The sequence below is a fragment of the Plectropomus leopardus genome, chromosome 1 (genome assembly GCF_026936395.1).
Source record: "Plectropomus leopardus strain MGB_pleo_1.0 chromosome 1, ASM2693639v1, whole genome shotgun sequence".
Lineage (NCBI taxonomy): Eukaryota > Metazoa > Chordata > Actinopteri > Perciformes > Serranidae > Plectropomus > Plectropomus leopardus.
This window is the reverse complement of record NC_142176.1, coordinates 41022465-41047531: the sequence shown is the minus strand read 5'-3', so window position 1 is coordinate 41047531 and position 25067 is coordinate 41022465. Positions and strand designations below refer to the sequence as shown.

Sequence of the window (25067 nt, the reverse complement as noted above, 5' to 3'; positions counted from 1 at the left end):
AGAATCGTGATAAAAATCGTTATTGTGATCCTTCCTTAAAAAAATCGTGATATGATATTTTTGCCATATCGCCCGACCCTGAAACACTCTGAAACAGCATTTTACATTTAATTATTTTGTGGCCTATAAAATCTCAGAAAATAGTGAAAAATGTCCATCACAGATCCTCAGAGTCTTAAAATGTTTGGGGTGGCTGTGGCTCAGGAGGTAGAGCGGGTCATCCACTAATCAGAAGGTTAGCAGTTCAATCCCCATCTTCCTGTCTGGACCCAAATTTCATCAGAAAGCTGTGCCATTAATATGTGAGTGTATGAGTAGCAGGTGGCACTTTGCTCAGTAGCCACAGTCACCCATGTATGAATGTGTGTGTGTGAATGGGTGAATGTGACAAGAAGTGTAAAAAAGCACTTTGAGTGGTCAGAACAACTAGAAAAGCACTACTCAAGTACAGGTCCAAATGTCTTGTTTTTATATTTATCAAAATTGTTGACAGTCAAACTGTCAGTTGTCAACTATCAACTAATTTGTTCAGCTCTTTTCACAATTCATATTCACCTGATTAGATTAAGTTAGAAATAATCAAGTGAGTGCTCTTACTATGGATGCCAGAATAGATTTTAATGTTAGATGAAATCAGTACATTGCTCTGTTTGGGGTGTTTCAGAAATGACTGGATCAATGTGGGGCTCTGCTACCCACAAGGCACCACCTTCACCGTCATCTCTGATATCCACAACCGCCTAACCAAGCAGACTCGCAAGACCGGTGTCTTCATGAGGACAACGCAGAGGGAGAAAATCAACCACTCCCACCTGGCCAGAGGATACTACTACTTGGAAGAAGACACAGGGTCAGACAGACAGAAACACACACACACACACACACACTACATTAGCTCGCCTCATCTCACAAGCAAACTTAAATACTATTATCAACCATCAGAAAACAGCATTTAGCAGAAGCTTGATATGAACAGTATTAAAACTAAGATATTATTCACACACTGATTATATCATACGCTAAGAAGCTAACATTCTGGATGCCTACATAATACAATTACCATATCTTTACATTTACCAAATCCAGTGGGTCAAGAAACACAAGCAATCAGACAATCAGACAGTATATCCCAAATTATCTCAACCACCTAAAGCAGGGGTGTCAAACTCATTTCAGTTTATGGCCCACATACAGCCCAGTTTGATCCAGGTGGGCCATACCAGTAAAACTATAGCAGAATATCCTATAAATAAAAGCAACTCCAAATCTTTCCCTTTCTTGAACTGACTGTAAAGAAGTACAAGAAGGGTACAGTCTAAGAACATTCATCTATGTACAAAACAGAGGATGAACAGCTTGTGATGTCTCAAGAACAATTTCAACAATACATCTCAGGTTTTCCACATTCACACAGTCTACTACTCACTGTCAGTACTTGTGCATTATTTCTACTCCTGTGTCATAATGCTGGCATCACCGCACCAGACTAAAGTCGAGGCTATTGAGGAATCAGGTTTGCTATTAAGGAAGCAGGTTTGCCTTATGAACCATTTACAGATCTTAAGTTTTGGCAGTTCCTTAGCCAAAGCGTTCCACCAATACAGTTTTAATTATAAGTCTGATACATATTATATTGTACTGAAGCTTCTAATTGACAATATTTTTGACAGTGTACAATATGTTTATACTTGACCGCAATAGGTATTCATAGTTATTTCAGAGCACAGTATTCAGTCTTTTGGTCAGGGTGGAAAGACTCTGAAGAAGGGGTGTGCGATAAGACGATATTAGATAGTGAAGAAATAGAATGTGTCCAAGATCCGCCATCACAGAGAGATCGTTGTAATGTGCTATAGTACACATTCTATCAGTTGTCTAGTATCTAGTTCTTTGATCATACACGCGACGGATCCAAACTTTTTGCCTGATGGCAGATGGCGACCACAGGCAGCGCAGCATCCACAAATGGGGACATTCATCCCCGTGTCCAAGCGGAGCTGCAGGTGGAGGATGTGTTAATGATGAGAAGGTACAGCTCCAGAGAAAGCAGCTCCCCTCCACTGTGTGTCTGTGTCTAATGTTATAAGTGTATTGTTCTGCATTTTAACATATTTCAGGGTTGCCAACTGTCACGCTCCTGGCGTGTGACACACGGTTTCACCATCAGTCTCACGCTCTCATGACACCAAAGCAAATCTCACGCCAAAACACTGCGACAGCAGAAGTGTTGAAAAATCATGTAATGCACTGAAGGACTGACTGTAGAATACAGAAGGTTATTCGACAACCGAGCGGCGTTTCATTATCAAAGATCAAACAGCTGATTGCCCGACAGCGCAGCGCGGTTAGAGAGAGCGACAGACAGAGCAGAGCTTCACCTCACAGCACCAAAGTGTCTGAATGAACGAACAGGAAAATATTGTGAGTTGGAAAGTGACTTCTTTAGACTTCTAAAGACTATTTTGTCTTAGTTTGAGGTTTAGTCAGACTTTGGATCGAAGTATTTAAAACGCATCACTCAGCGTCTCATCCAGCCGCTCGCGCTGACCTCTTTTTATTATTACCAGGGGCAGACCTAGTGGTTTGGGGGCTGGGGGCCACAGGCATATTGCCTTATTTTCGACCTTTTGCTTGATTTAATATGAAATATCCCTAAAATATGTCTTCAGTGAACCCAGTGAAAGTAAACAAGTCCCTGAAGAAAAAAAAAGGTTGGGAACCACTGTACACGGTCCAGCCGTATACTAGGGTTTTAACCTAGTCTTGTTTTTTTCTCAGTTGAAGCACACTATTTGCTAGTTGTTTCATGCCTTCCCTATACAGTAGATACACAGATAAACCAATCATAGCAAACCATTGAGTCTTGGCTTTCTGTCGTTGTTGAAAGGTGTTGTGACCTTGTCCACTTGCTCTTGCTGTACAAGTACAGTGTCTCCAATGTCCACCTTTGAGTACTGAGCCCCTCTGCGTTCATCAGCATACAGCTTTGTCTTCCCTTTTTGTTCTGCATCTCTGTCCTGCATGTCCAGTGCTGTTGTGTATGTGTCCCAGATTTCTGGTAACTTTCCTCTCAGTTTTTGGTTGAAAAGTAGTTCAGCAGGACTTTTCCCTGTGACAGCATGCTCGATGCTCCTGTACACAGTCACACATTTTCTCAGTTCATGTTTCCAGTTTAGTCCTTCTGCCTGAGCAATTTTTATCCTTCTCATCACTGATGCATTCTGGTGCTCAACTTCTCCATTTGCTAGAGCCCATTTTGGTGTCATCCTCACATGTTTAATTCCATTTGTTTCACAGAATTCTCTGAAAAGATCAGATTTGAACTGTGGTCCATTGTCCGATTTGAGAGAGACAGGTAATCCATGTCTGCTGAAGATTGATTCAAGACTGTCAGTGACTTTCTCAGTAGTTGTAGAAGTCAAAACATCATACTCCTAGTAACGACTGTAGTAAAATATTACCACGAGTATGGAGTGATTGGTTGGTAGTAGCCCTAGGGACCATTTGGTAATGGTGTAGCTCTCAGCGGTTATGGTGGGTCAGGTCGGGCAACCACCTCAGTGGCATTCTCTGGTTCTTCGGTTTCCATCACAGCTCTCACTCTCTCTTCTGTTAGTCTGATGCCTTTCTGTGACAAGAGTATCCCTATGAACACCAGTCTGTCCATGTTAAACTGGCATTTTTCTGGGTTCAGTGTTAGTCCACATTCTGTCTCTTCATGTCAGCATGGAGGCACCTGTCATGTGTTTCCTGGTCTGGCACATGTACTATGACATCATTTGAGATATTCTCAACACCGTCAATACCGGCAAGTGCATTGAGTATCTCATGTTGGTACTGCTCGCTGGCCAAAGACACACTGAACAGCAGTCTCTTGTATCTGTACACTCCATTGTGCACTGCAAATGTGGTTATCTCGTGTGACTCTGGGGTCAGCTCCAGCTGGTGATAACACCATTTTATATTAAGTTTGCTGAATACAGCAGAGCTTTTCATGCCTTGGAGTATTTCATCCACTGTCGGAATCGAGTACCATTCCCCTCACTATCACCTCACTGGCCCTTCTCATGTTTAAGCACTTCCTGATATCCTTGTCAGGTTTGGGGAGTACAACTACTTGATTTACCTAGGGGGTGGGGACTTCAACGCGTTCGAAAATGCCCATGTACATCAACTCTATTATCTTTTTCTCTACCCCCGGGCAGGTTGTATGGTATGCGCTGGGGTGGCTGAGCCACAAATTTCAACTTTAGGCCTATGTACAAACTACTTTGTTTGGTGTTAAGCTTTCTCACTCCTTTAAACACACTTGATACTGCTGCTGGAGTGCACATTTGATGTATGTAACAACTGCGACATTTTCACCTATTTTTAACACCCCTAGCTTCATTGCAGTTTTCCTCCCAAGGAGTGGCTCACTATTGTCTTTAATCACAATGAACTCTGTATGTTCAGTTTTGTTGCCAGTTTTGATTTCACATGTAAATCCCCCTTTAATTTGCAGTGGCTGGCTGGATGAATATGGGTGTAAGTGTTTCTGTTCTTTTGGCACATATTAGTGGCATTTTATCTTTTCCACCTCCAGTCTTCCCATACATTTTCTCCCAACACATTACTTTTAGCCCCTGAATCCGCAACCAATTCCAAATCAACTCCTTCCACACAGAAAGTAAGTTTCTCTGACGTTTCTTCCTCTTTTACGGTAAATGCATATTCCCTTTCCTCTTCCTCAACATTATTCATTTTTTGTTTCCTTGACCCTTTTGTGCGACACATTTTGGAGAAATGATCCTTACCATTACACTTATGGCATGTCTGTCCACATGCAGGACATTTAGGATCCTTTCCCATGTGATCAGTGTAACCACATCTGTAACATTTTCTGTCAGTTTTTCCCTCTTCCTTATCCATGTGTTTTCCTTTTGGTTTCACGTATTTTCCTCCATTTTGTGTGACACAATGAACAGTTTCTGTTTCTTTCTTTTCTCCTTTCATTGACATAGCTGCCGGTTGTTCCTCAATTCTTTCACATTGTGCAGTCAATTCTAGTGTGCGTGTGAGTGTAAGTCCATTGCCTTCCTCCAGTAATTTTCTGCGCACATATTCTGATGTGCATTTGCTCAGAATGGCATCCCTTATCTGGTCATCAGTGTCAGCTCAAAACTCAGTCTTTTGCTACCTGCCTCAGTACATGTGGAAAATTGTTGCACAGTCTCACCTTGTGTCTGGTGCAACTTATGGAACCTCTGTCTGGCAAGCGTTGAAGCATTGACTTGGTGAATAAAGTATGTGTTCAGCGCATTCACCGCTGCTTGATAGTCTGTTGCAGTTCCGTTGTTCGTTAAAGTTGAAAATGTACTCTGAACATCTGGTCCCGCAAGGTGCAGAAGTAGAGCATGTCAAACGAGTTCAGCAAACGCGCCCACCTGGGCCCTAGTGTAGCCAGGTCTGTGTAACATGCAAACGGCTGCAGTCCGGACTTTTCCATGTTCAAACTCACATAGATATTGCTGCACCAATTTTTAATAATCCAACATCCACGCCGCTATTGTTGTGTGCCTATCTTATTACTAAATTAGATAGAGCACTCTGAATTTAATCATGACCATAAGCTTTCAACTGCTTTATTACCCCCTCCGGGCGAACATGCTAGAACAATCCCCCATTGTTGCCAACTCCTCTGCTTTTCCTTCCAAGTTACTCATAGTTTAACCAATACATGACGCACGTGTTTAACCCTTGGATGTGCAACTGGTAGTATGTGTTTTGCTCATTTTTGGATTTTTTAAAAATATGGCAGTGTATCTGTTGTTTACAGTCAGGAACAGATATTAGTGCTGCCTCACTACTCTCCATGGAATGACAAAAGATCCCCACAGAGTAAAGGAGAAGAAAGAGGGGATGCAGAGCTAGAGCAAAGCGCTCAAAAAAGACGGTACAAACCATCTGTGCCATCTGTTATTATGGGGAACGTAAGATCTCTCCCAAATAAGATTTAAGAATTAACGGGTTTCGAGAGAGCAGCATCATGTGCTTCACAGAGATGTGGCTGAATAAACTCACTGCGGACTCACTCGTAACTTTGGACGGCTTTCAACTGGTGCGAGCGGCGACATATTGGAGCATATTGGCATATCGGCATATATATTTTTTTTAATATGCGCTAACAAGAAACTTTTTCTTAACAACCATGTAATGCAGAAAATGATGCCTGGGTGGTTTAGAAATGGTTTCATTCGTTTGTCCATCAGAGTGCGCTCGGACTCTATTGTACTCTACTCTTAGCACTCTGAAGCACATGTAGCAGAGCTAGCTCACAGTAGAGGGGACGGTGTAGCAGGGTGTTTTCACTGTAAGCCACATTGAAAAACATAATGTTAAGTTTATAGACAATGGCCCAATCATTCTGCAAACAAACAAGACGATCTAAGGTCCCAGGGTGACGGGAGGAGACAACTGCTAATGTGCCGACTTTATCACTATTTAGCTGCTTTTCAGACCCTCTTGGCTGCGTTATATTTAAAAAGCAGCAAAAGACACATTTAGCAACCATTTTAGATTATCAGTGAACAAGGAGGAAATATATTGTAATTTACTCCAATGCTTGCTGCTCTCAGTAACCGCAAAACACCGCTGTAAGCGAGCATCAGACCAGCTTTTTCCCCCTCTCTTTCCTCCTGCTGTGTGTGTGTGTGACAGTGACAGGACACAAGGAACATTTATAAGGACAAGAGGTTCATCAGTTTGTCACCAATTTTAACTGAACCTCACCGCATCAATAAATGCTAATTTTCAATTGAGTGTATGGAAGTTGGGAATGATTCTGGTTTGTTAGTATTGTAAGAGTAGCCACCCTTGTAGAGGACCTTCTAAAAACTGAGCGTGAATATATGATCATAAAAATTATAAAGTCATCTCTGTTTGATGTTACAGTTGGGCATTAGAGCTCCTTTAAGGCTATTAATGGGGTTAAGGTAAATATTAAGTTCACTAACAACTTTTAGGTCATGGCTTGTGAGTTTAACCAACAAGTGAGGAGGCTCTCAACGCCAGCTGACAGGAATGCGCATCTGGCACACTGAACGTGAACGCCCCACTTTTTTAGAGAGTCCCCTCCTTTTGTTACACCATTAGCTAATGCTACTTTAAAGTTACATTAGCTTGGTAGCTGTGAGGGCCTGCTGGGAACGTCTGGCAGAATCTCCCATCAGAAGGAGCTTCAACTCCCACCTCCGGGAGAGCTTTGACCATGTCCCGGGGGAGGCGGGGGACATTGAGTTCGAGTGGGCCATGTTCAATGCCTCCATTGCTGAGGCAGCCGACCGGTGCTGTGGCCGAAAGGTGGTCGGTGCCTGTTGGGGCAGCAACACCTGAACCCGATGGTGGACACCGGCGGTAAGGGATGCCATCAAGCTGAAGAAGGAGTCCTATCGGGCCAGGCAGCAGACAGGTACCGACAGGCCAAACGGAATGCAGCCGAGGCGAAAACCCGGGCGTGGGAGGAGTTCGGTGAGGCCATGGAGAACGACTTCCGGACGGCTTCCAAGAGGTTCTGGACCACCATCCGGCATCTCAGGAGGGGGAAGCAGTGCTCTGTCAACACTGTGTATGGTGGGAAGGGGCGCTGCTGACCTCGACTCAGGACGTTGTGGATTGGTGGAAGGAATACTTCGAAGACCTCCTCAATCCCACCGACACGCCTTCTGGTGAGGAAGCAGGGCCTGGGGACTTGGGGGTGGGATCCTCTATCTCTGGGGTTGAGGTTGCCGAGGTGGTCAAAAAACTCCTTGGTAGCAGGGCCCCGGGGGTGGATGAGGTCCGCCCGGAGTTCCTTAAGGCCCTGGATGTTGTGGGGCTGTCGTGGTTGACACGAATCTGCAACATTGCGTGGACATCAGGGGCAGTAACTCTGGACTGGCAGACCGGGGTGGTGGTCCCTCTTTTTAAGAAGGGGAGCGGAGGGTGTTTCAACTACAGGGGGTTCACACTCCTCAGCCTCCCTGGTAAGGTCTATTCAGGGGTACTAGAGAGGAGGGTCCGCCGGACTGTTGAACCCCGGATTCAGGAGGAGCAATGCGGTTTTCACCCTGGTAGTGGAACTGTGGACCAGCTCTGGAGCCTTGGCAGGATCCTTGAGGGTGCATGGGAGTTTTCTCAACCAGTCCACATGTGCTTTGTGGACTTGGAGAAGGCATTTGACCGTGTCCCTCGGGGAGTCCTGTGGGGGGTTCTCCGGGAATATGGGATTTCGGACCCCCTGCTACAGGCTGTCTGTTCCCTGTATGACCAGTGCCAGAGCTTGGTCCGCATTGCTGGCAGTAAGTCGAACTCATTTCGGGTGAGGGTTCGACTCCTAGACTCTAGGCGCAGCAAGGGTGTTGAGGGGGTCCTGAGCCAAAAGGCAAAGCTCTCAATTTACCGGTCGATCTTCGTTCCTACCCTCACCTGTGGTCACAAGCTTTGGGTAATGACCAAAAGAACAAGATCGCGGGCACAAGCGGCCGAAATGAGCTTCCTCCGTAGGGTGGCTGGGCTCTCCCCTAGAGATAGGGTGAGAAGCTCGGTCATCCGGGAGAAGCTCGGAGTAGAGCCGCTGCTCCTCCGCGTTGAGAAGAGCCAGATGAGGTGGCTCGGGCATCTAATTAGGATGCCTCCCTGGTGAGGTGTTCAGGGTACGTCCCGCCGGTAGGAGACCCCAGGGAAAACCCAGGACCCCCTGGAGAGACTATGTCTCTCAGCTGGCCTGGGAATGTCTCAGGAACTGGACGTGAAGAGCTGGACGAAGTGGCCGGGGAGAGGGATGTTGCTTTCTCTGGGCTCATAAGGTCATGCAAAGTCCTCAAATCTTCACCCCTACAAAGTCAGAACACACACACACACACACACAGACAGACATGTACACACATCAGTGGTCAGCATGCTGTAACCCATACTTTACTGCATCTATGCGGTTGGACAAATTTCCTGCAGCTCTCTGTATCTTTTATTTATTATATTCGAATGAATTAGGTGCATGCTTGCATTCACGTGCATGTGAGCGTGAGTAGGTGGATGGGTGAGAGGGTGTGTGAATGTCTGCAAGAGGGAAAGAGGAGGACGGAAGGAAGAAAGAAAGAAAGAAGGAGGTCTTTTAGCTGTTGCACAACATAATTTCTGTTTCTGCATACCGTGGTCACCGGACATGCAGCATATACATAAAAACACACACAAGAACACAAGCACTTTTTTTACACAGCTCATTCTTCTATATTGATATCAACAGAAACAGACTAGATTTTGGCTGTAAGCATAGAGTGGTGAAGTAGCCTAATGAGTCCTAAAATGCGGAAATCCTTTAGCCTCTTAGCACTTCCGGTTCCCTCATCTTAAAGTCTATGGGATTTTTGAATGGGTTTTCAGTCAAATGCTTTAAATAATGTCTGTGGGTTACATACTTGAGATATTTAGACATTGAAGAATGAGCCAATTGGCCACCTGCTGCCACAAAGATGCAACAACAGGACAATACCAAAATAAATGCATAATGTCCTCCTCCTCCTCGTCAGCACAACTATTATCATCATTTATTTTCCATATTTTAAGCATTTTTTTTGTTGGAAGTATTTTGCAAAAATATTTCAACTGAAAAGCCCAGAAATTAGAAGAATAAGTTCATCCATCACATTTTTCAGTCAAGGAAGAGGAGCATCAAACACATCTTTCCAACATGTTTAAAGGTGATGAAGTTGACAGGCTATTCTCAATAGACATGAACTAATGATACATGGCAGAGTTTCAAAAGTCACTAGCCATTGTGCTTTTTTCTTTGGTGAATGCCATGTCCCTCCATAGGCAAATTAACTCAAACATGAGCAGATTTTATATACCTCTTTAGTACTGCAATTTTTATATGTTGGCATTTCACAATGTACATTTTTTCTGTTGTTTCAAAATATTCAATGAAATGTTTAATGTCTAAAGCTTCACTGTGTATTACAGCCTGCTGTTCGTGAAGGTAAAGGCCCATAACAACAGGGAACAATTTGCCTTCTGCTCTGTCAAGGGCTGTGAGAGGGTGAAGATCACAGCCGTCATCCCAAAAGGCAGTCTACCAAGCAACTGCATGGCCCAGGCCTACCCAAAACACGCTGAGCTGCCCATTGTGGATGTACCCATGCCCAGAAAGATACCCAATATCAGGCTGGTGAGAGAGAAGGGGGGGGAGGGGGCCAATTCAACTGGCTGTTTTTACAGACAATTGAATTTGAACTGACACTATTCACACCTTTTAGAAGAACATTAACAAACCTGAAGCTCAGCAGCTGATAAGAGAAAGCATGTATCTGTTCTCTCATGCATCTTCGGTCCTTGCCCACTCACTAATATGATTTTCGGTTCAATCAAGGATCAAGTAGAAATGAGCAAGGAAATATCAAATAAGTGACTTGATGCACCCCATTAAAATTTATTGAAATTACATTTTGTGCATTTGAGAAGAAAATATTTCACATTTGAATAATTGCACAGATCTGAAATATTGCACCAAATACTGGTGTTATTCAGTACAATAGCACTCTCTCTCATGTTAAATTGCTCTTATACAACAGTTCTACAAGCACCATTTACTAGTTAATAGTTAAAAGCTTCAGCCATGCATGGTATTGGATAAATATTACATAACAATTTTCAATTGTATGATGTTCTTTTTTTAGGTTACACTGTTATAGGTTACCCTACATGCAGTGCAGTTATTCTCACACTACAGAATGTTTAACACTGTTACTAATAAATATTGGACAAAAAGAATAAACAAACATTACATTGTCGAGGTGTGCTGGCTATCCTGTCTTCAAAGGTATTTAGGTTCATCTTTGGAATTATTAGAGGCTAGATTAATATGTGCCTTATAGGTGCTCATTAAAATGTTATGTGATGTTATGTTATGTGTGAGTGAAAACTGGCTTTAAATTGCCTCTGTGAAATGCCAAATAGTGTGTATTATAAATTCCACTTCTGTTTATTTACATGTGGACTCTCAGCACACACCAGAACACTTCCTGGAGGTCAAACTGGAGTCCTACAACACTCGATTCTTCCACATCAAGGAGGACTTTGCCTTTACTGAGGTATCTTTTGTATAGGGTTTTTGTTGGGTAGTTTTTGTAAGGGTCTAAGGACAGAGGGATGTTGTACACTGTAAAGCCCTCTCAGGCAAACTGTGTTTTTAGATAATGGGCTTAACTTGATGAATTAACTTGACTTGACTTGACTTGACTTGACTTGACTTGACTTGACTTGACTAATAGAGAGAGTAGAATAATAGGTTTACTCTCATGTTGATTGAATTCTGAACATGTAAAGCCACCACTGATGATCAGAACCCGCACTGCTGTCTGTGCTATTCTTTTTCTATGGGAAATGCGGTGGCGCCCAATAAGGTCAAAGCGTCACCCTTAACACCCTTGTTTTTTCTGTCTACTTTTCTCTTTTGAGAATGTAAAATTATTGTCTTTGACTGTTTTATTTTGCCGACTGTTGCTTCTTGTTACATCTGTGAGTTTCCCAGTGTTACAAATAATGTGCCAGTTAACACAGAGAAGCTTCCACTGTGTTCTAACTGGATGCAATTCAAGCGAGCGTCAGAATCTGTTTGATTACACTGTTTCCTGTTGGACTGTCCTATTTGCTCATGAGCAACACAGCGCAATACTGTGTGATACTGTGGGACGCAGCACGTCATTTTTAGCAGCAGTATTGTCATACACCCCATAACTGTCTTTTCCCTGTAGCCCGTGTTGACAGCCTGTAATCAACAAGGAGCAGGGTGCAAATTGAGGATATCTTTAACAACTGTCCTCAGTTACTCAAGTAATCTTCATTCTTAAGGTGCTATTTCCTCAAAGGTAAAGTGCATTTTTACTTTCAGAAGTATCACTATCTCCATTATAGTATATCATGAGAACGATCTCTGTGGTTAATGGGTTGCTCACGCAGTTGGTCTGATGAAGTGTAACAGCCAACTCACTCATGATGTGAACAAAAAAATGACAATAACCAACATAAACCACCATGTTCTGAACAGACACATTATAAACACTAATAGAAAGTATCATTTGTGTTTCGGAACATAAAATTTAACTACAAAGCACTCAGTCCAGAAGTAGGCATGATGGGAATTTGGGCATTGCTACAAGTTGTCATCTGTCTGAAAGCAGATCGCCAGGGAGCTGAATGTTTCTGTGAATATTGTGTGAGATGCTAGCAAGCTAGCTTGTATTACAAAGTGGAAATGGTGGGAGCTACAACAATATCTATAAGTTACCCGCAATAGTACTATTGTGAATATGAATAATGAAGAAGTAAGTACCTATCTTTTTAGTGGGTATGTCTCTGAGACCACAGTTTGTTTAAAATTACGTAACAGGGTTCCATTCGAGCATATGAGGATTGGACAGAAAGCCTGCGATATGATGCAATTGGGTGCGATAATCTGATGCTTGCATCCAGTTAGGACATGATGTTAGAGAAGTAGATCAGTTATAGGGTCAGACTATAGTGTGACTGGCTGGCTCTGTCATGACAGGTGAATGGCAGGAAGTTGTACCAACCAGAAGATGGGGTGCAGTTGACAATAATTGACGGGCATGACGGGAAGGTGGCTGAAAGCAAAGTCTTCAGGAACTCCATCTTACAGGGCATTCCTGCACAAATAGACAACTATGTCAGTGGACTGAGAGACGGGTAAGCTGCTCTTTTGCTGTCCAACTAAATTAAAAATCCATCAGTAGTTTGTCATATTACTCTGTTTAAGATTCTTATTTGTGCTTTACAACCATGTTGTGGCAAATTGTTTCCTTTTGTTGTTTGGTTGCTGGATTTTATAAATTCAAGTCACTTTTATTACAAAGTAGTGTCTGTGCTCTGGTATAGCTTAAAAGGTAGATGTGGCTCCTATGACCCAAATGTGAATACAAAAATAATGAGCTCTTTCTCACCCTTTCTCTAGTTCCATTGTCCTCATTACGTCCAAGGGCCGCCTGATTACTAGAGGATCATGGACGAAAGTCCTGGAAAAACTTGGAGCAGACAAAAGCATCAAACTTAAAGGTACTCCTTTACTGATAAATATGCTCACAGTGGGTGCACTGAATCTGTAATACACTGTTGCTTCATTGGTTGCATTTTACTCAGGTCATAGTGTAACAATAATGTCAAAATGTCTAAAGGTGACACTTCCTGGGTTCAAGCCATTTTGGAGAGTTCAAGTTTTAAAGCTGTGAAGGATCAACACCTTTGACAGTTTACAACCTAAGAATTAAATATAACAAATAGTTTGTTTTTTTTTTAATTTTTTGATGACCAGACAGGTGCTCATTCATTTGTGTCCAAATCTTTACCAGTCCAAGCCCCTCTTTGGCAAAACCGAACTAATCCTAAAAACAAACACTTGACCCCCTTGTGGTCAATTTGAATACAAGCGTCATCAAAGTGATGAGAACTACTACTAAAAAATATTTTGGGGAAAAAATTATTTGATGTGTACTTTGAGTTTTAATTTGGCCTATGTCCATTCACTAACATGGAGGGGTGGGCCATAGGACCTATACTGCAGTCAGACACCAGCGGGTGATCAAGATTGAATAGCCTCACTTAAGGGGAGCTGTCATGTTGTCCATCTTTACATGCAGTCTATTGTTTAAAACCGCTGTAACTTTACCAGTATCACACAGAGTGCTTATTTATAAATATGCAGTTAATGTAACAAAAACCACGTCTCTAGCTAAAATACAGGCTGCAACAGTTATATTAAAACACACTATTTCTGGCTTTATTGTTTGTATTTCGTTCTTACTTGTGTGTTCGTCAGGTCGTCTCCCTGACCGCATCGGTTGCTGTAGTTACGGGCTCTGGAGGCAGGGCTGAGGTGTAGCAGAGAGGAAGGAGGAGGGACCTGTAGGCTAAACTCTTTCAAATTTTCAAGCAAAGTTTCTCTCTTCTCATTGTTGCCAGCTGCAGCTTTAAGGATAACTAACTGATTGAAGAGACTCATTCAATTCCATCTAAGTCTGTGCCGAGCCTTATATCTTTAGTAAAGCTGCTACCCCTTTTTAGTCAATTGCAAAAACATTTTGGAACATGTACTGAAGTATCCACTGAGTCTGTAGCACCCCCTTGTGGTCAATTTGATTACAAGCGTCAGATTATGCTCTTTCTCATGTAGGCTTTGCCCTCCACTGGATTCTATGTGTAATACTCTATTTTTGAATCATGAATTTGTCCACTGAACTTTGCATAACCAAAGCTGACCAGTCAGGATGTGCCTATCCATTTACATGTGGAGCCCAGAGTAGAAATAGGGGCTGTCACAGCATCCTGTTTCTCTTAAGCTACCAGCATTTTTGCCACTGGCCAGCTTTTTCCACAGATTGAATCACTACTTGTCAGTGCAACAGAACTTCACAATTGCTGCTTTGAGTGCCTCGGCAGGGATCATGCAGAGAACGGTGTTTGGCGGCCACCCCTTGCTAAGTCTGCTGAGAACTGCCCAAGAGTAGGCACCAGCAGGGAAGGATCGCTTCATCTGATTATCACTTTGGGTTTGGGTTCATGGCAGTGGCCCACTCGGTGGTATTATTGGGGCTACTGCAAATGCGGCACCTGCAGAGTTCCCTTGCCAGTCTCCTTACGCTTGGTTAGCCCCAGGTTGCCACTTGCCAATGTGGTATGCCCTTTTTCAGCCAACAGAAGGACGCAGCTCAGTCAAAGCAACAGCAGGTGGGCTGATCACTTTAGCTGCTTTAATTTCATCCAAAGAAGGAGTGAGACCAAGCACCAATCCTCCTACAACCAAAAATATAAGACAGCTTAAGATACAAATAAAACTCTCCTCACAACTTAACTAGTTTAAAATATTCTGTGCTATATATGGGAAGCCAGAGTAATCTTTGTGTTTTGTCATCACAATGGTAAATGGACTGTACTTGTACAGTGCTTTTCTAGTCTTTTTGACCACTCAAAGTGCTTTCATACGACAGGGCAATTTCACCCATTCACACACTAGTTATTATTATAAATTACACAGGACAATTTGTCCCTAAATCCTGCTACATCTTTTGGCATAGAGGAGGAGTTGAGGAGTCTCACAGCCTGGGGAAAGAAGTTGCTCTGTACTCTGGTGGCTCTGCAGCGGATACTTCTGTATCTTTTTCCAGATGGCAGCAGGGTGAACACACTGTGGCTGCTGTCTTTCAGTATCCTTTGGGCTCTGTGCAGACACCTCACTTCACCGAGGTCACTGATGCTCTGTAGATGGGAACCAGTGATGTTCTGGGCAGTTTGAATCACCCTCTGTAGAGCCTTCCTGTCCTGGGCTGTGCACGAACCATGCCAGTTCATGATGTTTCCAGTCAGTGTGCTTTCTATTGCTCCTGTGTAGAAGTTAACCAGGATCTTGCTCTGGAATTCAGCCTTCCTAAGTTTCCGGGAGGCGCTGTTCTGTGAGGATGGCGACTCCTGAAACGGCTCACGTGTGTGTTGATTTTGGCGTTTTTTTGTGTGTGTTGTCGTGCATTTTGTAACTTGCGTGATTAGACGTGATGTGTATGACAACAGTAGTGTTGCCAGTGTTGTCACCTGGCCTTGATATGGCTTATAATCACAGGTCTATGGCCCGTAAATGGACTGTGTTGGCGACTGGTACAATCACTCACCGCTACTCCAGGTAGGCTCACCTACTCCCAGGAGTTCCTCCTTGGGCTGAGCGGCCCTCAGTCGGAGTCAGTGGTGGTATCCCTTCATGGCAACAACATACCTCTGGAGATACTTTGGGGCAAAAAGCGGATGTGAGTACGGAGGAAAAGGGGCTCGAAAGGAGGGATAAGCAACAGGCTGAGGAGGAGAGGCAGCCGGCTACCTTTACCTTTACCTCACCCTGTCAAATGTCCAATCGCTACGGAACAAGACGGAAGACTATCAACGAACCAGTCACTTTTGTTTTACAGAGATGTGGCTCTTTGGAGATGTGGACATTCAGCTGGATGGATTTGACATCATTCGCTATGACAGGGATGCAGCCCAAACACGGAAGTCATTTGGGGGCGGGCTCTGCATGGCTGTAAACAAACAGTGGGCTACCAATCATACGGTGAGGGAAACTGAGTGCTGCAAACACTGCGAATGAATGACTGTATTTTTTAGACCACTCTATTTACCCAGAGAATTTTCAAAGATCACAGTATTTTTAGTGTATGTCCCAGGTCCTGATTTTAATCTAGCAGCCGAGCGCATAACAGACAGCTACAATAGAGCTGTCACTCAGACTGGAGAGCAACCAGTGTTCCTAATGGGTGACTTTAACAGGTGTGATGTTGCCACACATATTCCCAGCTTGGAACAGTATGTCACAACTCCAACAAGAAGACAGAACATATTGGACATGTGCTTTGGTAATATTCCAGGGGAATACAGTTCAAAACCATGCTCACCTCTAGGTCTTTTAGACCACAATGTTATCCTGTTGTTGCCAAAATACAAGTCACAATTAAAAACACAGGAGAACATCACTAAAACTATTAGGATCTGGAAGGAGGATGCAACCGAGACATTAAAGGGCTGTTTTGAGTGGACAGATTGGGGTGTATTTTTTAATGACTGTGGGGATGACTTTGACATGCTGTCTGATATACTCACCTCATACGTCATATTTTGTGAAGAAAATGTCACTGCCACTAAACACATCACCATTTATTCATCCAGCCATCCACTTTCTTCTGCTTATCCGGGGATAAGGGGGAGCCCAGCCACCCTACGGAGGGAGCTCATTTCGGCCACTTGCACCCGCGATCTTATTCTTTCGGTCACTACCCAAAGCTTGTGACCATAGATGAGGGTAGGAATGAAGATCAACCGGTAAATCGAGGGGGGTTTGCCTTTTGGCTCAGCTCCCTCTTCACCACGACAGATCGGCGCAGAGTCCACATTACTGCAGCTGCTGCACCGATCCACCTGTCGATCTCCCGCTCCATCCTTCCCCCACTCGTGAACAAGACCCCGAGGTACTTAAACTCCTCCACTCCTCTATTTATCCATATAATAAAAAATGGATCACCAAGGACATGAAAGCCTGTCTAGTGCAGAAGAAAAGGGACTTCCTACAAGGTGACAAAGTGAGGGTGAGGGAGCTGCAGAAGGAATTCAGGAGGAAGGCCAGGTTGGCTAAAATCAAGTATAAAAACAGGGTGGAAATTAACATCAGGGAATGCTAGAGAAGCATGACGGGGTTTGAATATCATGATGGGCAGAGTATCCAAACCAGCAGCGTTCAACTGTCCAGACCCCGCCTCTCTTGCAGAAAAGTTGAACAGTGTCTTTATCCAGTTCAACAGCACACCAACCACCTGGACCCCTGTAACCCTCAGTTCCCCCCGCTCAGCCCTCACCATTGATGAACAGCTGGTAACCTCTATTCTGTGTAGAGTAAACCCTAACAAAGCCACTGGCCCTGACAGGCTCAGAGGCAGCTTGCTCAAGGAATGCTCCACACAGCTAGGTGGGGTGTTCACCAGGCTGGACTCCAGCATAGTCCCCAGACAGTGGAAGGAATCGATCGTCATTCCAATCCCCAAAAAGACACAGCCTAAGGATCCGAAAGACTACAGGCCAGTGGCCCTGACATCAGTGCTCTGTAAATGTATGGAGAAAACAATTTGTGACCTACTGTTAGGTGATCTGTCAGACAACCTGGATCCATTCCAGTTTGCCTACAAGCCAAAAAGAGACACTGAGGATGCAACTCCCATGCTCCTCGACACAGTCACCAAACAACTGGACTCTACACATCCACAAACAAGGATTTTATTCATGGACTTTTCAGCTGCTTTTAACACCGTAAATAACAACACTCTGTGACACCGCCTCTTTGACCACCCGGTCCACCCTACACTGATTTTATGGATAAAGGACTTTTTATAGGACGGACCTCAGCATGTGCTTTTTAATGGTTTCACATCTAGTACATTGACTATAAAGACGGGGCTGCCCCAGGGCTCTACACAAATGCCATCACCTGCAGCAGTAAAACAATGACACTTTTTAAGTACGCAGATGATATGGCCCTGGTAGCCCACCTCACTGACACCCAGATCCTGACACAATACCAGCAGGAAGTCCACACCCTGGTTCAAACCTTTGCCGAAATCCTACTTGAGCTGAACATCACAAAAACCACAGAGCTCTGTTTTAGCTGTTTAGCTGTTTTAAAGATGAATGTCTGTTTTTACTCAAGACAAACAATAAAGAATCAATCTAATCTAATCTAATCTAATCTAATTTAATCTAATCTAATCTAATCTAATCTAGAGCCTTTTCTGTGCTTTTTTAACCTGGGTGGTGATGTGTGATGACCAAGACAGGTTGTCAGTGATGGTTATTCCAAGGAACCTATAGCTGTTCACCTGCTCCACCTCAGCTCTGCTGATGTAGACAGGGGTGTGTGTCTTTGCCTCCTTCTTTCTAAAATCAACAATCAGCTCCTTGGTTTTACTGATGTTGAGCAGTAGGTTGTCCTCTGTGCACCACTCTGCAAGATTGTTGATTTTCTCCCGGTATGAACTCTCATCGTTGTTTGTAATACGGCCGATGATGGTGGTGTCGTCCGCATACTTCACAATACAGTTCTCCTGGTGGTTTGGAGTGCGGTCATGGGTGTACAGTGTGAACAGGAGGGGGCTGAGCACACAGCCCTGGGGGGCTCCGGTGTTGAGCACTAATGTAGAGGAGGTGTGACTGCTAATCCTAACTCTCTGGGGCCTGCATGTGAGGAAGTCCAGTATCCAGTGTTGTACCGAAGCCCATAGTGTTAAGTTTTCCAATCAGCTTCATGGGAGAGATTGTGTTGAATGCTGAGCTGAAGTCAACAAACAGCATCCTGATGTAGCTGTTCTCATTCTCCAGGTGAGTGAAGCCTGAGTGAAGAACAGTAGATATGGTGTCCTCTGTGGATCTGTTGTTTCTGAAAGCATACTGGTGAAGGTCCAGGCTGGCAGCGATATTGTCTTTGATGTGCTGGAGAACTAGTTTCTCAAAACATTTCATCAGGATGGGGCTAAGAGCCACAGTCATAAAGACTAGACACAGCAGACTTTTTAGGTACAGGGAAGATGATGGCTGTCTTGAGGCAGGAGGAACAGTCTCTTGTGAGAGTGAGATGTTAAAAATGTCAGTTAAAACATTAAGTAGCTAATCAGCACATGTTTTTAGTATACAGGATTGAGTATTATCTGGACTGGCAGCCTTGATTATATGTTAATAAAAATGTTCTTTGTAAAATAGGAAAGCAGCAACATTTTGAAGTAATCCTCCTTTTTGGTGCATAAGCATTATTAATTGAGGCTCTCTGCTTTTATTTATTTATTTTTATTTATTTGAAAGGGACAGTTGTATAGTTTAAAACATAAACGTTATCATCTGATGCACCGTACCAGATCATAGGTTAGAGCTAATTCGTATCTGCAGTCCCTCAAGACTTCAGAATAAAGACACAGCACAAAAACATCATAATCTTTAATTGTACAAAAAAAAAGACAAATAATACAAACAATAGCAAATAAAGTGGTACAAAAAAAGAAGACAGGAGACAGACAATGCAATATAAAACAACACAAATATCACACACAAAACACAGAATAAAAGCACAATAAAAAGCTCGACACAATAGCACATTACAAGGCTTGTCATGTTAACACATTATAAAACCCAGAGTTTAGGGTCAGTGAGTACAGCTGAGCAGCTTTTAAAAGTTTTTTTCAAGGTGGTTGTGAAAGTCCTGATAGAGCTGCAGCTCCTCACTTTCTCAGATAATGTTCCACAGATTTTTAGCTCCTAAAGAAAAAGTTGATTTCTTAAATGCAGTGAGACGAAATAATAAGTTCTAGTTTGGTAAAGAGGATAATCTAGAGGATCAAAAAGAACTTACTGAGCGAGCACACACAAAGTCCCATGGAGGAGGAGGAGCCAAACCATTTTGGGATAAATCTGAAAAGAAATCCAACATTCTCGAAGGTCAGTAATTTGTATTTCTCCAGTCTCCCACTGAGATGAAAATGGAGAGACTTTTTTCCCAAAGTTTTTAGGCTTTGTTTGTACACGGACTCAATGTTCCTTGTGGAACACCCATTGTATACTCCATGTAACTGGACAGTTTGACCTTCTCTTGAACTCTTTGATCAATTTGAAGACACTCATGCCAGTGCTCCAGATGAGAGATTAAATCTACAGAGTTTAGATAGTACAACATTATTACTGACTGTATGGAAAATTTTACACATCTCAAAATACAGCCCCAACCATTGCTTCTTTATCGAGCCTTGATATAATTTGCTCTATTAAGGTAGCAGTCTGGGTGGAATGATTTGCTCTGAAACCAAACTGCATACAATGCAAACCAAAAGTACTTGTATTAAGGAATGTTGTAAGTTGTTCAATAAAAACTTTTCCAGCAACTTTAGAGAGTATGGGCAGAATAGTTAGTGGTCTATTGTTACTGGCATTAAGGCAGTTTCCAGATTTAAAAAAAAATAGGTGTCACAACATTTATGGCACATTTGCAGTTATCAGGGAAGACACCTACTTTAAAGACAAGTTAGCTAAATGAGTTATGGTAGGTGTTAAAATGTCTTTATGAGAAACATGGTCAAAATGAAAGGCATCTCAACATTTGGAGCTATTAAAAGAGCTAATAATTTTATTCATGTGTGTCTTATTAGTCTCTAACAGCTTAAATACTTGGCTTTCAGCATCTACAGGAGGAATAATCCAACTCCCCTCTTGTGATGTTTTTTTCCTCGCTCATGTGCAGACTTGAGAAAACAATTATTAAAAACAGTAGCAACAGCAAGATGATCTCCAATCAACTCAAGTACTTTAAAGTTTTAAATCTCCTAAAAATGTTTACATCCCCCCGTGTAAGATTATCACTATTTTTTCCAGATCAATTTACTGTTTACTTTTGCATCATTCAGTATATTGAGATAAAAATGTGACTTAGCTAATCATGGATTTCAGATAACTTTATTCCTTAGACCTTTGTATATGAGCATGTCATTGTCTCTTGTAGTTTTGCTTTCTTTAGTGCAGCATCTCTACTCTTCAGCTTTCACAGATTGACATTGAACCAGGATTAATTATTTTTATTTTTTAGATTTTATCTGGACCTTCATGTTAAATCTTTCCTTCACAGAGCTGATTCTTTGAGTAAAAGTATTATAGACAGGAAGCTCTACTGGAGGCCCCACAGGGACTCCTGGACTGTGAAGAAGAAAATGTGTGGCAGGGAATTGCTAAATAACCCTGGTGTTCTAATGATATCACTAACTTCAATATCATGCCTACAGATAAACTGGCATTTGTGGGCTTCAAGGGCTCCTTCCACCCTTGCTGGGTCCATCTGGAGGTGGATACCGACCGAGCCAAGATCCATCAGGTTCTGCCTGTCCCTGTGGTCCACAAGATGAAGCTATGAGACGCAGGCACAGTGGGGAGGGCAGCCTAGAGCCTATGTAACCCCCCGCTCTCTCTCTCACACACACACACGCACACACACAAAGTGCACAAATACACAGAACATAACTGCCAGACCCACACAATCAGTTGCTCCAAGCTATTGTTCAGGATCAGTGGTGTTTTTTTCTGTTTGGCAAAGGATGATATGATTCAGTTTGTTGAAAAGGGAAAGACCCTCTCCCAGAGCAAGCACTGCCCACAATGAACTGTGTCTGTGTAAGTAAGCAGTGGATTTGGTGAGCTACTCCAACACGAACACATCTGTTTTATGAGCCATCTGACATGGACATAAATTTAGGCTACTTTCACATTACAAGGCTAAATGCTCAATTCCAATACTTTCCCTAGATCAGACGTTTTTGCCTAGACTTTTCATATTTATGTTTTAAAAGACTCATATCTCATTTCAGTGTGAGTCTTACCAGAAATACCTCACATGCAGCCTATAACACATGCATGTTGGAACAGCAACAACAATTGTCATATTTGTGAGTCACAGGCATTTTGAAAAAACAAAAAGAAGAAGAATGACATCGTGATGGCGGTCATCTCCTGAATGATTTCCTACAGAGGTCTATTGACAATTTGTCATAGAGAATGAGGGTGAGAAGACAAAAGGAACGCAAAAGCCATAGCTATAGCTCGATGAGCTACTATTGATCAGGATTTAGAAGTGTTGGGGCAATGGAAGATTCATGAAAGAACAAACTTTAGGATGTCCACAACTAAATTCCAATATCTCATTTGGCACCTCACAGCAAGGCTATCACTCAAAATGTAGGCAAGCTGTCCCTGTCAGAAAGTGTCTGGGAGCTGGGCAATAATGGCTGTTCAGTGGGGCAGCATACCGCAGCTGTACTGTTATGGCAGCCTACTGTAGTTTCAACAGACCGCTCAGTGGAATCTGTCTACTGACTCACTTTTCTCTCACACACTAAAAAAGAAAGGCATTTCACTTTAGTGTAAATTTCAGTGGTGGGCCCTCTGAGAAACAGTGATGCAAACTGGGTGCCAGCCGTGAGCATCTAGGGATATTGACCATATGTTGCAATTAGCTGTCTGTGACACAGCATGGCTCCCGACCAGGTGTGGACATACCCAGTGTGAATGCAAGGTCAGGCTAAATCGAAAACAAAGTTGTTTTTGCCATCAGACCAAACCTAAAGGCATAAATGTTTGCAGCTCTTCTGAATTAGCCCCATGTAAATGTGGTGCAAAAAACTTCTGGTCATAAAGAGCATCTCTTTGCAATAATTTTTCAAATGGGAATAATGGTGCACCCTCTCTTCTAAGGAAGTCATGCTGTTACAAACATGAAGGACATGATGGCAACAGTTGTGTGAATAATGGAAAAAAGAGAGCTGAGAGAAAAATGCTCCCCTTAATCATTGGTGTTTTCCAAACATAGGATGATATGAGCAAGTTGAGGATGCAGACTGAGATATTAGTGAACACTTAAGAGTCAAGAAGCAAAATATGCCAGATGTCTCTTACCTAACAACATCTTCAAGCTCCTCCTCATCATCTCAAAGCTTTTTTTTCAGGCCAAATGGGGTACGTAAAGCCTCCAGCCTTCTCTGATTGTTTTTATTTTTGACACTACTCTTTGCATTGGCACAGAACACTGGACAGAAACATAAATGCGATCACAAAGAGTTGTGTATAGTTGAGGTCCCTAGCAGACTGGGTTTGCCTTTTTTCCCCACAATAATCTACATTAAGAAAGAAACCTAATATATATGTTTATGTACTTTTACATTGATCATTTCCAAGGATCTCTTTTTCCAGCCTGGTTGTTTGATATTTATATAACTGCTGGCCAATTCTCTAATAGACTGTCATGCAAATGTAAAGCCTGTATATGAACAGAGGGAGGAAATTCTAAGATTACTAAGTGTGTTAGCTAATCATGTTTAATGTACATGCATCATTGAGCATTGGTCTCTATGGTATGTGACAGCTGTAAACGTTGAGTGGTTTCTTTGCTTGGTTTTAAGCCTGTCTTTTTTTTCCACTAAACTGTTATAAGAAAGAATAGCGAAGAGGAAGAAAATCAAAAAAGTTTTGCATCCACACCAGAGGTTTGTAACTTGCTCTGTTTCATTCCGAGCACTGGCTGACTTGATATTGTGATGTTTTCTTCCAAATTCAGTGTTAATCTGTGTTTTGGAGTAAACCAGCAAGATGACAATATAATGGATTAAATTAAATTTTCCATTGACTGCTAAATCAGGGAATTTTTAAATGTGCAATTTCTCCATTAAAAGGACAAAGGAACCTTTGTTTAAATCTGGAGGGAAAAAGGATTTCCCATCCTTCGCTAAAATAGCTGGTCTTTTTTCGGAGGTTGTAGCAGTAATTTAGTGTTTTGTATGTTTACTGTGTTTTTAAAAATCCACAGATTGCTAAGAGATATATTTTATACGTATTTATTGTACAGACACAGTTGATCCAAATCTACAAAGGTCATCTTTTATGTTGTAATGTTTTTACTGTCCTGTACGTATATTGTATGTAAGAAACAATTATCGCTCCATTAAAAAACATTTGTACCAGAATTTCATTATGCATACATGCAAATGAGTGAGTATAGTTGGCTCGTTTTAACTGTACACCAAAATGAATATGTTGTATATGTGTTTTGGGATTGTAAAGTAATGAAGCTTGATGACTTTGAATTTCTTTGAGGACTTTTGTACAGAAATAAATGATGAGATCAGTGTTTGAATGTCACTGTGACTAAAGACTTATGCACATCTGTTTATCCTTTTAGGACAAACAAAGCAAAACACAAGAGAGCATCTTCTTGAAATTACTAAATATTACGCTGACATTTGAGTCGTTTCCAGTATCCTTTATATTGTCAGCACCAGATGGAGGACAGTCACGGATCAGCATAACCAGGGTCCCTGCACAGACAAATGATACACAGAGAAATCATACCATGAAAGGAAAAGAGCAAAGAAAACAGACAGAATCAGACAAAGTGCAGGATGCAAAAGAGAAGTGTGGGATGCTGTATCTAGAATATTGCAACAGTAGATTTTAATACCAACCTCAGAAGTGGCTTTAGTAATAATGAAAATAATAGTAATAAAATAATAACATTTATAAAAATATAATATAAAGTTTTGGAAAAAGAGATAGATAAATAGAATGTTCAATGTTCAACACTGAATTTTATGCCTGCAACACATTAAAGTGTGTTTTCTTTAAAAACCACCAGAATCATGGATGGCAGGGGTGTGATATTTTGACAATGTGTGATGTGAGCGACCAACCACAGGGAAATTAAAAAAGTAGCTGGTAAATCTTTGCAGCTTACTTAAAGACGAACAGTGGCCAAAATGTCCACAAACCAGGATAACGAAGATATCTGGGGGCTCCTTACCCTCCGAGCAGAGGATGAAATCAGCAGCCATATAACAGAGATGATAAATGACTGTTATTGACATGTTATGGCATTGTTATTGTTTATAAAATGCTGCCGACACAACATATGTCACACAAGAGGCAATCTCTATTGTGGT

At 42.3% G+C, this 25067-nt stretch overlaps 1 protein-coding gene across 5 annotated transcripts in view; it reads left to right on the top strand.

Annotated features, from left to right (window-relative positions):
- cemip (cell migration inducing hyaluronidase 1) overlaps positions 1–24270 on the top strand; it is a 143197-nt gene extending 118927 nt beyond the window's left edge. For all 5 annotated transcript variants that reach the window (XM_042484707.2, XM_088081197.1, XM_042484725.2 and 2 more), the window contains 6 exons: positions 665–850; positions 9979–10183; positions 11019–11105; positions 12563–12720; positions 12986–13086; positions 21369–24270. In XM_042484707.2, coding sequence (XP_042340641.1) covers positions 665–850; positions 9979–10183; positions 11019–11105; positions 12563–12720; positions 12986–13086; positions 21369–21496 — 865 coding nt within the window. In that variant the 3' untranslated portion in view covers positions 21497–24270. The remainder of the gene's footprint in view (positions 1–664; positions 851–9978; positions 10184–11018; positions 11106–12562; positions 12721–12985; positions 13087–21368) is intronic.
- Positions 24271–25067: the final 797 nt, after the last annotated feature.